Source organism: Odontesthes bonariensis, chromosome 5 (genome assembly GCF_027942865.1).
Source record: "Odontesthes bonariensis isolate fOdoBon6 chromosome 5, fOdoBon6.hap1, whole genome shotgun sequence".
NCBI lineage: Eukaryota > Metazoa > Chordata > Actinopteri > Atheriniformes > Atherinopsidae > Odontesthes > Odontesthes bonariensis.
In genome coordinates this window covers 14479478-14491886 of record NC_134510.1, presented here as the reverse complement: position 1 = coordinate 14491886, position 12409 = coordinate 14479478, and the positions used below count along the sequence as shown (strand labels likewise).

The window sequence follows — 12409 nt, the reverse complement described above, 5'->3', positions numbered from 1 at the left end:
CCTTTAATACGTCATAACTACATTTGTGTGCTTCCTGTAAAAACATGTCAATAAGTTGTGTAATAAGTTGTGTCAGAGATGTTGGATGAAAGATGAGAAACCAAACTCCTGAGCTTTTTTTTTTCCCAAAAAATCCAGTCAACATGGTTTACTGCATGGTTCTTTGTAAATTTCACACAGGCAGCGCGACTAACCGAGAAAAACAAAATCCTCAAAACTGTGATTCTCCGAAGCTTTCTCATCTAAAAACGCGGATGCGTTCGGTCACAGTGGCATGAGGCTCATTTAAAACAAACAAGCGTCACAAGACGTACGGGCGCCAGCAGGTGCCATTTTGTGTGTCTTTATTTGTGGACATGACATTACATCTTTTTGAAATGATGTACAAAAAAAAAAATATGTAACAGAACTGAGAATGGCTCAGACGAGGTAGAGCTTTCACATCGGCTTGCTGGCTTAAAAACCACAAGGTAAAAAAAAAAAAAAAACACCCCACGAAAAAAAATAATAAAAATTAAATGAAAACTAACACTCCCTCCTGCCTCTGTCCTCTCATCCTTTTTGAAGTGATAATAAATACAGATATTAACCAAATACATTTGGAATAATAATGTCTTCTAAGGTAAATTACTCATGAATCATAACAAATTGAAAAAAAAAAAAACCCATACAGACACAAATAATACAATTTGAGAGGCATGAAAAAAACACCAACCAAAGAGAAACACGGGCCGGTCCCTCTGGGAGGGCGGCCGTGAACAAATCCTACAGTTTAGCAAAGAGAAAGACTAAAAAAACTCACTCTTACATCTTTATGACAAAAATAAGCACTGCTCCACCTAGCATTATCAAACTTTCCATGAGGAAAAGGTAGCTAAAAAGCTGTGCCGCACAGCCTTCACGGGACAAATAATCTCTCATTCGAAATCTATAGAATTATTCTAAACTAAAAAAAAACAAAATTAAAAAAAATTCTTTTTTTTTCTTTTTCAAACCATAAAAGCATCTTAAGCAGAAATTACTTTGAAGTTCGTTAGCCGGCACCATTAAAAAGACATTCTCAAAGAAACCTTAGCTAGAATCGACGAAATGAGAATGGTTAAAGCACTAACCTAGTCTAAGTGCACTAGCAATGCCATTTGGTTTCTACCACTGTTTATAAAGGGTTTGGTAAGAGTGGATTACAGATATACAGTATATATTACATACACTCACTCCTGCTTCATAGCTTTCTAAGTCACACTTTGGAGTACAAATTCTGAGGAGTTAATCTTAAAGGGAATTCTGTACAACATTGGTATTAGTACTACACTACCTCAAAGGCTAGAGTATCCGTTTCAAGTATATTCACTACCCACACCTGCGGTATACACTTCTGTGTATAATAATAGGCATATTCAAGCCCACAGTGTTGTATGCATCAAACAACCCACTGCGATAGCAACCATTTCATTGTGTGTTCATGCAAAATAAAAATAAAAGTACTGAGGTCTCAAAATAGATGGAGAGTACTTCACAGCACTCTGTTTGCTCTGTCGTCTTTACCTCTAAGAAGCTGATTGTTCTCTTGGTCTTGAAGTGTTGAGCTGCTTCTATGAAAGTCGCCAGCAAGTTAGCCAGGCGTGGCTACTTTGAGCTCAGCGGCCATTCGTGAGGAGTGAAAATTAAGCGAAACAAACAGTCCGGCTTCATTTGAATGAACATGTGGATAAACTGTAACAGGCTTTCGTTGCAAAAGGAGGTAGGATAGTATACAAAGCATCGAGACGGAGGCAGGGGAACACGGAGATGTGGGGAGTGCAGCGTAAAAACGAATGCACTCACACACACCTGCGTTAAGGCTGTGACAGCTCTACGTTTCAGAGGGCTTGGAAATGTCTCCACCTGATGTATTTATCCCTGAACTCCCTGGAAGCCTGATCTTCTGACCTCTGGCTGCTCTCTCTCTCTCACTCTGGCCCCTCAGAATGCAAATCTTCACATCGCCAGTCACCGAATCGGACTGACAGCAGAGAGACTGTCTCATTAGTCTGCTTAAACGTCCAAACAACAAAATCGTCTCTGCATCGCTGGCTAAAGGGTGGCTGATAGGCACGTTAATATATAGTGGATATGTTCCATTTTTGTGCCACTGTCATAAGTCGAACAAAGCAGCCAGCGTCAAAGCAATAAGTTTCCATTTTGGGGAATATACTTTCTTGTCAAAGACGAGAGAAGGGGAGAAACAGCGAGTCGGGATCTGATTTTCCTCTCTCAAGTTGTTTAATCTAATTAATCATTTTAAACTAATAAAAGGTTTCGTTAAAAAGGAAAACCCAATCTTGGGTTGAAATGTAGGTTTTTGATTCTTTTCAATTCACTCCACGATGTAATCTCTTAGCTGGGAAGCACTGTGACAGGGTTTCATGTCTAAAATCATCAATGCTGGGTTCAAATACTGAAAGAAACAAAAGTGAGCAGCTGGGACTTTGTCTGCGATGTCTATCTCACAACATGAAATACATTTTGTATTGGTACAAAAGTCTTGAGCCACCCCTCGCTTCTTTACATTTTGCCATTAAGGAGTCAAGACATAATGCAATCTTTTTAAAGTGGTTTTGAGCAATAGTTCTTTAGACTTTCTGATGGATTTTTTATGGATTGGCTGGTTTTTTTACTCATTTTCATTCCAGTCCTCGTACCTACAGACAACTTTGCAAAGAACCTGTTCTGAATTCAGGCACTTTGATACTAGCAGCCTGTCTCAAAGACTCAGAAATGGTTCCCTCGATTTTAGTTGCTTCAACGAAAACTACCAACAATCACAGTTTGACAGACAAAAAATAAATTGTGTTTTTGCACCAACGAGATGATTCCCAAAGAGCTATTAGTTGAAAACTTGGCATATCTCAGAATGGTGTGCTGTGTGACCTGTGTGAAATTTAAGGAGACGGGACAAGTGGAGGACAAAAGACAAAGTGCCATGCCTTTAAAACCATCTGCAGCAGATGCAGAACAGTATCTGGAAGGGATGTCCTTAAAAGAAACAGGAGCTGAGCCCCGTATCTTGCCCTTCAGCGATGATTGCTGATACCTCCTTAAAGAAATGACAAGAGAGTTTGTCTAAGAGGTTTCAGGCTGTGTTGAAGAATAAAGGCGCTCATGCCAAGCATTGACTTTCAGAATTGTACAAACTCTGTAAAAACTGCACCTATTTCCTGGTTTCCTGGCAGTACATGCAGAATTGAGGGGTGGCTCAAGACTTTTGCACAGTATTGTAATCAAGGAAAAGCAACCAGAATATTCTGCTTGATAAGATCAGTAGCATTTCTTTTTCCCGACATATTTTTTTTTACTGGCCACAAGACAGCCAGTACCATGTATGTAACTGTTACTATGTTGTTCCGGGAAGCTTCTCCATGCCGTCTGTCCAGCTGAACCCCGCAGGTAAGGCATGACGGCGAGCAATGCCTGCTCATCCACCAGATTGTGGTCTGCCTCATGTTTAAGCAAAGTCACGGCAAGGATTATCAGACAGAAATGCTGCGTCGTTTGAACCCAACACGAGATCATTTTGGTGTAGAATTCTTCAAACAGTTTGGACCAATAGGTCAAAGTGGCCTTGTTACAATGGAAAAAATATTCTTTGAGTGATACCCGGTTCGTACACAAGTTGCAGTATAATCTCTTCAATCTGGAGTGAGCATCTACTTGCCACTCTCATGTTGTGAAGTCAGTCTAATTTTAAATCATGACTGTCTGAGTGAAAAGCACTAATATGAACCAGTTATGGTGGAGAACTCCACGCGGTCCCTTCCTCTTAAATGGACAAGAATTGAATGGCCATGAAAATGGGGCGCTCATTTATATCGGCTATTAAAAACGCACGCTTTTCTTTAATGAGCACTTAAGCAGACATCGCCATTAGCGTTCTCCTTTCTAATCCCACCTCTCTCCTTCTAATCATCAGCTACACGGCCTCTGAGCGGTCACTGCACTCCCGCTATACTACACTGTGGAGTGGAAGGAAGTCAGTTTAACACAGTCATGCACACGCTGGCAGAAAGATGCCTTTCTGCATCCTCTCAACAAGAATCCAGACCTGCGGCGTTTCAGATGACTGTTGCTTGATTGCAGGGCGTCTTCTCTAGCTGTGGCTTGATGATTGTTGTCCTGAGAAATGCACAAACTCTCACAAACAATAAAGCTAAAAAGAAAAAGTGTTGAAGGGGACAACTAGAGCAGCAATGCAAAGCCACTGTCCTTGATTAAAAGGCTAGCAGCTGCATACAAGTTCAGTTTTTTTCTGCTTCTTTCTGGAGAAATGCACTCTTCCTGTAAGGCTGCACTCGGCAACTTTACTTGTTGGTACCTCCAAATTGGCAGCAGAAGGCAATTCTATGTATTTTGAGGCCTTCCCGATATAGAAATCTTTAAAGATGATGCAGCCTTCACACTCAGGAATTGAATGATGGTGCGTTTAGTTTTCATTTCCGCAACTTTTTCAAAGCACAGTTTCACTGGAAAGTCTTTCCATTTCGTGGTAAGACACTCCTTTCTGCTTAGATCATAAAAAAAATCAATTGTAAAAACTACAAGAAGCTTCCTAATAGAAAATGTCTCTAAGGTCATTAAAGGAGGATGAGTGGAGAGGAGAAGCTCAAAAGTCTTGGGTCATACTTTCAAAGCGTAGACTTTCAAGAATAGTGACAGGGTTCTGGGGCTGTGTGATTCCCTGACAAGGCTGTTCCTTGGGTCCATGTTGCGGTCTATCAGTCGGAGGGGTCTGCTGTTGCTGTTATTGTGGTTTTGGTGGGTGTTTGGCAGCCAGTGCTCCTTGCTCCTCCTGGCTTAGTAACAAGCCCCGCATGTCTGGGTACCGGCTGTTATCAAAAGGCATATGGTGGACACTCTGGACGTGCGTCTTTAGGTTCCCTTTCTGAGAGGCTCGGTATGGGCAGAGCTGGCAGCAGAATGGCCTTTCCCCTAAAGGACATACACACAAAGTTGAAAGGTCAGGTAGATATCTTCAAGCGTGCTGAGAGAAATGTGAACAAACACAGTGTAGGAATCACGGATGAGGGTTGCTGCGGTGGAAAATGCGGGGGGGGATAAAAAACAAGAAAACGCAGACAAACATAAACTGGTACACATAATGGCGTTCAGCTAGAAGTAGGGACACATTATTCAGGTCAAGTGAAGCATTCACATTTAATTTTTTACACCCGATTTCTCTTTAAAAGTTCTCTGTCCTGACCCAGATGGAGTAACTCTTCCTCCCTTCTTCCTACCATCTGGAGAAGAATGCCACACATCCCCTGTCCGAACAGTCCTACTTTTGTCTCAATCACCTGGGCCACCCCACACCTACCAACATACCCCCCACACCCCCCGTGTTCTCTCTTCTAATTAGACTGACCTACAACGGCATAGACACCTCTGCAGAAAAAAAAGAAAGAAAGAGGAAAAAAAACACGTGAGCAAAACAAATGAGAGTGCCATTTAATTGCACCTAATTATCATTTTGATAAATGGAAGAATATCAAAGAGGCAAAACAAATGACTCCCCCCTGCCCCGCCCGCACCTTTCTCCCAGAAGAGGAAACAAGGAAATATAGCTGTTATCATACATCATCAGAAACGCAACAGAAAGATAAGAAATAGAGGAGGAAGGGAAGAGAAAGAAAGAGAGAGATAAAAACCAAAAAAAGGTGTAATTAATCACACAAAAATCACGCGCGGGAAAAAAAAAAGAACAGCTGGAAAGATGGCAAGGCAGAGACGTGAGAGGAAAGCGAGAACCTCCACGACATCGTCCTGTGAGGAAACATCGCTGACGGGACCGCTGCACTACATTATACTAAAGGTTATCGTCACCGTAAAGCAGCGTCAACACTACATCTAATTGGGCTCCTCTGTTGCCCTGCTCCCATCACTCATGGAGTGTGGTAAATCAGAGTCTGTGCGGGTGTGTGCGAGTGTGATGTGTGTGATTAATTATGACGGAGGCGTAGAGTTTAGAACCCGGCTCCCTGCGAATGTCAAAGCTGAGCAGATTTTGTCCTCTGTTCCCTCTGTGCTCAAACCTTTTCTATATGACTGACTCCAGAATCTGTGGAAACATATTCAGAAACATAACTGCCATGTTACTGCTATTTCCCTTCAATTATTAAGGATCAAACTTCTCTGGGAAACAACCCGCTGTGTTCACATATGGGCATATTTGGACATTTTCCAGAGTTTGTCCCAGCTGGCTGGGTCAAGTCAGCATAATGTCTGATCTCTCTGATGCTAATAATTGCTTAAATTGAGCTTTTATGTCAATTAGAAAGAAAGAAAAAAAAATAGTAAAGCATATTATTTCCACTGGTGGGTTTTGTTTTTGGTTAAAAACACTACACAAATTCTTGCTGGGCTCCTAATCGTGCATCTACAGCCATATCAAAGAGAGACAACACCCCCTTTTTTTATGTTTAGGACATTGCAAAGAATCTTGCTGCTCTTACCAGATCTTCAAATTGGATGAAGCAGATATGGAACATGCATGAATGACCTCAGCCAGAATCCAGCAGCAGTTTGTGAAAAACTAAGCACATCCCATGTATTCAGTAGCTTGCAGAATCACCTTCAGCAGCAATAAATTCAAGTACTAGTTGTCTGCATGATGTTATCATAGTTGTGGAGGAATTTTGGCCCGCTCTTTTTTTACAAAGCTGTTTCACTTCATTGAGTTTTGAAGGATTTTGGTTTGTGCTACGCTTCCTCAAGGCCTCTTTAGGCATTTCAGTCAGGTTGAGGCCTGGAGGTCTTTTTCAGTCATTCTGTTGTAGATTCAATGCAGTGCTTGGGATATTGTTTTTGCTGCATGACCTAAATTCAGCCTGCTGGTAAGAGGTGTTTGTACTGGTATGCTGTTTGGTTTTCCTCAAAATGTGGTGCTGTGTATTATAACCTTTTAATAACTTTTCTCACTTTGGTCTTGTTTGTCCACAGTCTGACCTTAGGGTGAACTTGACTGGCAACTGTCCTGAAAGTTTACCACTTGTGAATAAGTCTCGACAGCAACAGTCGATTGTTTAAGACCCCTGCTGATGTCTTTCTTCCTTTGCAATGTGTTAACACACATCCGCAGCACCTGGCTGCTACTTACCCTCATATTTCCAGTGGAAGCACTGTTGGTGTTCTTAGTTTTTCACACACTGCTTCTGCATTTTGGCTTTTTTTAATGCTCTTTTTTTTTACATATATGTCACATGCTGTTGCAAATCTGAGTTTCTATTTAGATATTTTTTAAGAACATTATATGATCTTTATGCTCTGATACGCAAAGAGGATGTACTTTCTTTTTCACGTGTTAGCATGTGAGCATCTGGGCTGTCGGCTATTGATGTATGATGAGGTTGTGGCTTTATTACTCTTGTTTGAGCAGCAGCATTGATGTGCTTTGACACAATGTAACACAATCTGTTATAAATATAATATAATATATAGCTGTGATCACTAGCTGGACCGACCAAAAGTTGAAGCTGTTATAATCGGGCTTCCAGTTGAATTGGTGCCTTATCATTTCAGTGTTTAATGGAGGTAAAGTTATATTGTGTACTGTGTTTGGAAGTGTTAATTCAGCACACACAAAGGCTGTGTTCTATGGGCATCTGACCTGTGGGGAGACACAAGTAAATCAGATTGCTAAACTGTCAAACTGTTAAATATTTAGCTGTTCTGCGTTAATTAAGGAAGCAACTATGCTTTTAAGTGTAATCAGCACACGATGATCGCAAAAACGGACTCTTTCCTAGCAAACATGAGACACCTGGCGTATGTAGACTGGATACACACGTTCCTGTCAGGTGCGATCCAGGTGTGTGAGAATACCAGGTGGTGATGCCAGGTGCAGAGGGCGCCACGTGCGCCTGTCACACATGAACAGAGAGGAGGATGGGAGGCTGACACAGACGCACATGCACATGCAGAGGTGAGACGGCAATAAATAAGAGACATGCAGAAGCAATGAGGGAGCCCAGTTATCAGCCATTGTGCCACATACTTGTCTGGGAGCTTCAGAAGCGGTGGGGTGAGCGTCAGTACCTCTGTGGAGTCCGTTATAATCAAACCCGACTGTGGGGGGAGAAGGAGAAGGAGGAGGAGGAGGAAGGGTGGGGGGTGGGGGAGGGGGGGAGGGCATTTGGTTAAACGCTCTACAAGATCCACACAAGCATTTTATTTTTCTCTTCCACCACCACCAGCACACAACATCGTTTGCCACCAGCCCCCTCGTTAATAGAGGGGAGCTGGCAGAGATGATGATGATGATGATGATGATGATGGCGGTGATGATGGTGTTGATGATGGTGATGGAACCTGGTGGAGGCAAGTCCATGATTTAATATGACGCATGTTAATAGAGGCCTCGAGGTGGCTGGCCTTTTCTGCATGTGCACGTCCATGCCGAAGACAAGTGTGGGTGACAACATTAATTACAGCCTCTGCAAGTGTTTACAGGCCCTACACACAGCCGTGTGTGTGTGTGGTTAATGCAGTGTGTGTGTGTGTTTACAATAAGGCTTGGGGGGGGGGGGGGGGGGGGGGGGGGAGCAATGCATCACTTACCATTTGGCCTCTGTCACTTAGAATCACTGGCTGTGCCACATATCATTCACACTCTCTATAAAGAAGCTACTTATCCCTGTGTCTACTGCGATCACTGCCAGCCCGGCTGATGGACATGACAGGACAGGAGAGGGGAGAGGAGAGGAGAGGAGGAGAGGAGGAGGAGGATGCAGGGAGACGTGAGGAGGTAGGAAAACGGGCAGCCGAGCAGTGGAGAGGAGGAGAGAGGATAAAAGGGAAAAAAAGAGGGAAGGGAGGACAGGATCAGGAGAAGAGGTGTGGCGAGAGGAAAAGAAAAGAAGGAAGAAGAGGAGAGAGGGAGGAGAGGCAGTGGATTCAAGAGAAAGTATCAGAGGAAACAAAAAAGCAGTGGAAGAGAAGAGGATGTAAAGCAGACAGAAAAGAGGCAAAAGTAGTGAAAGAAGAAAAGAGAATGGGACCAAAAGGAGGGGAATTAAAAGAGGGGACGAGATGGATGACATGTAAGAAAGCGACAGGAAAAAGGAGAGGAAAAGGGGTGAAAAATGAGATAGAAAGCTTAAAGAGAAAGAACAAAGCAAACGAGAATATCAAGAAACAACCAAAAAGTTAGAGAAAAAGGAGATAAAGAAGGGAATAAGAGGGGGAAATGAGAGGAGAGAAAGAAAAATTGGGAATGGAAAGGAAATAAGTAAGGAAATGAAAAGTAAAGGGAAACAGAGAAAGTCGAGGAAAAGCCAGCGTGTCTGAATCAAGCTGTTCACTGAGTGGCACTCAGATGCATGCAAATGGATTCGCAAGGTTGGCATGGACAAATGCTGTTCTGCTTCATTAGAATGCACAATTCCATCTCTCTAATTGACATGCGATTAATAATGTATACAATTTGTCACAGGTCAGTATCTGCAGCAAATCATGTCTCAGTTTAAAAAATAGAGACAGCTGCCCAGCCCAGGGCAGGGTGGGACTCACAGATCGGCTGTCACACTCAACTGAACAAAAAGATGCGTTCTGATTTATTTTGCAGAACACAGGGCCGTAGCCGCAGTCATACGGGGAAGTCAGACGATGACGAATTGTTGTGAATGTGAAACCCCGTGCATATATCCTCTATATCTCATGTCAGAGTTGGGTGGATAGAGCTGTGAGGGTGGTGATGTGTGCGCACAGATGTGAGTGACTGGTATAAACGAGCGGTCAAAACTTCAGGAATAATAAGCAGCTAATCATTCTAAAGCAGAATTTGGGACTTCCCACACACACCACAGGCTGCATGTGCTTTCTGTCTACTCATAAATATTCATTTTTGATCATCTTTACCATTTCTGCGAGCGTGCCAACGATTTATCCTCCAATGCCTCATTTAGTCGCTGCGTGTGACTTCAAAAACTCATATTCCAGAACTTGATAGCAGACCTTTTTTTAATTCCATTGTTCAGTTTGGACTCCCAGAGGTCAAACGCTCTTAAATGAATAATACTGAGCATTTAGTGAACCTAAACGCAACGTCCTTACCAGCGTTGCCAAAGGTTCTGTAAATATAACATTTCTGGGGACGTTGATATCAAGTCTAAAAAGAAATGTTTTGCAAAGGTTGCCGGAAGGCTTCCATATCACAGATATTAGAGCAGCATTCAGAGAACATTGTGGGGACCCAAAACTAAAAATTAACCTCATATTTATGTCAGAAAATCCTTCCGGCTAAACCAAGCGACAACCGAAACTAACTTTCAGGGGGAAAAAACGTTATTCCAGAAATGCCGTTATCTGAGAGCTTGTTCTAAATTTGAAGAAAATTCTTCATGAATACTACAAAATGAATGGAATGAACAGGCTTCATAGATCCCCTACACAGAGAACGGCATATTACTTATATTTTAGTGTGACAAACATTGTCATCGAGGAGGATAAGAAACAGCGAAACTGTTTGACTCCAAGGGACTTCCTGGCGAACATAACAGGATTTAATCAGACATAGCGCACAAAAGAGGAAAAATAAATCATGTTCTTATTTGTCTCGTTTTTTCTGTTCAATTTTACAGTTTTTCTAAAAGAAGTGTTCGTAATATTACAAGATAGGAAGGGAAGATCTAAAGCTTTGGGCTCTGTGACATTAAATCCTGTTTTCTGTTTTAGTTTTTTTTGTCAGGCCCAGTGGAAGAATATCATCGCGGTAAATGTGCATTCCTCTGAGTTTTGTTTGTGTGTCAGTGTGTATGCATGCAGCGTTTACCTGTGTGGGATCTCATGTGAGTTCGCAGGTGGCTGGGCTGACTGAAACTCTTCCCACACTCGTGGCAGAAATACTGCCCCTGCCGCATGAGAGATCTCAGCATCCCTGATCACACACACACACACACACACACACAGAGGAGGGAAGGACGAACACACAATTAAACAAAGTGCAATTTTTTTTTTATTCCATTGCTCAAAACAGAGGTAAGAAGTCAGTCAGATACTGGGGATGGGATGAAGCTTGATCGGACTTGTTCAGTTCGAATTGACCGGTCGGTCTTTACCTAAAAGAGTCTCAATATGGGACCGAACTTCCCCTGATTCCTGGAGGACACTTTAAACTACATCTTTAACACTAACTCATTAACTATTGTGTGTACCTTTCCTGCTTCACCTTGATTTATCGTGAGAAAAAATGTGTTGCCAAAATGTGGTCTCAATCAGGCGTTCAGTGTTGTTGACAGATCTTAGAACAAATCGTCCTTCCTTCTGAAATCGCACAGATCGTAAATCTCCTTAAAACCAAACAATTAAACGCCAATTTGAACTGATCACTGATACGTGATCGGATTTCCTGTGGGAGTTTTTGCATGTAAATTTCTTTCTTTGACGACTAACCAAAAAGATGGACGTCGGCATGATGTTATTTCAAAGCAGCGTTAGCAGAGATGGATTAAAGACATAAAGGTCAGTAATGGGCAGGAAGTGTGTGAGGGTGTGTGTGTGTGTACGCAAGCACAGAGCTTGGCTGGAGTGGTGGAGCTAGGTAGCATCAGCAGTGGACTTGCGCAAGCATCATTAGTATGTCTAATGTGTCATTATGAGCGGCTCGCTCCGGGGGCTGGACTGCAGCTGTCACACAGCATCATCTCAGAGGCTGACAGTAAGACACACACACAGCACACACACACTGCATAAATTACAGGCAATTAAAACGCCCCGGCTGTGATGTGCCCGCTCCGCTGCCCGTGTGTCACATGTCAGGTGTGTGCGTCAGCATGCGTATGCCTTTCCAGAGCTGAGTACATGTGTGCTTGGTCTAAGGGAGGGAAGCGAGGCACACAACAGGGCTTGCTGCATTTTACACACACACACACACACACACATACACACACACATTCACAGAAAGCCAAAACACTGACTGACACTGCATGCATCCATCACCTTTGCATGTTAATGGCTTTAAATGGCAGGAAAGAAGAAACGTGAGGCCCGCTGATTTCCACATAATTCTCTTTAAATAGGTTACGCGCAACTGCAGGACTGCAACATTTAAAAGAGACATGTCATTCTCTCCTGACAAGTGAATTTAGTTTGGCCTAAAGTTTTTCATCTCGAGGAGAACGGATCGAATTTTTCATCAAAGTCTTAACGCAGTTTAATTTGAAACTCCTTTGAATTTACAATCCTGCTTCTTGTCCCAGTGCTCCTACACATAACCTGTCAAACCTGGCAGGTAAAGTCATTTTTTACGGAAATCCTAGAGATGCTGGATTTTACTTCAAGACTAATTTTGAAACCAAAGACAAACCCTGGCAAAAAAACTAAACCGGTTTCACTCAGCGTCTACTGTGAGCTCTGAAATGAAGCCGAGAAAGACACCAGG

General features: G+C 42.6%; 1 protein-coding gene across 8 annotated transcripts in view; it reads right to left on the bottom strand.

Annotated features, from left to right (window-relative positions):
• Nucleotides 1-311: 311 nt before the first annotated feature.
• Nucleotides 312-12409, bottom strand: part of LOC142379739 (zinc finger protein 516-like) — a 50087-nt gene continuing 37989 nt past the window's right edge. For 5 of the 8 annotated variants that reach the window (XM_075464961.1, XM_075464962.1, XM_075464964.1 and 2 more), the window contains 2 exons: nt 10802-10906; nt 312-4965 (listed from right to left, as the gene is read on the bottom strand). In XM_075464961.1, the coding sequence (XP_075321076.1) occupies nt 4778-4965; nt 10802-10906 (293 nt within the window). In that variant the 3' untranslated portion in view covers nt 312-4777. Of the gene's footprint in view, nt 4966-8026; nt 8098-10801; nt 10907-12409 lie in introns of all 8 variants that reach the window. The other 3 variants (XM_075464965.1, XM_075464968.1, XM_075464966.1) reach the window with 3 other exon arrangements.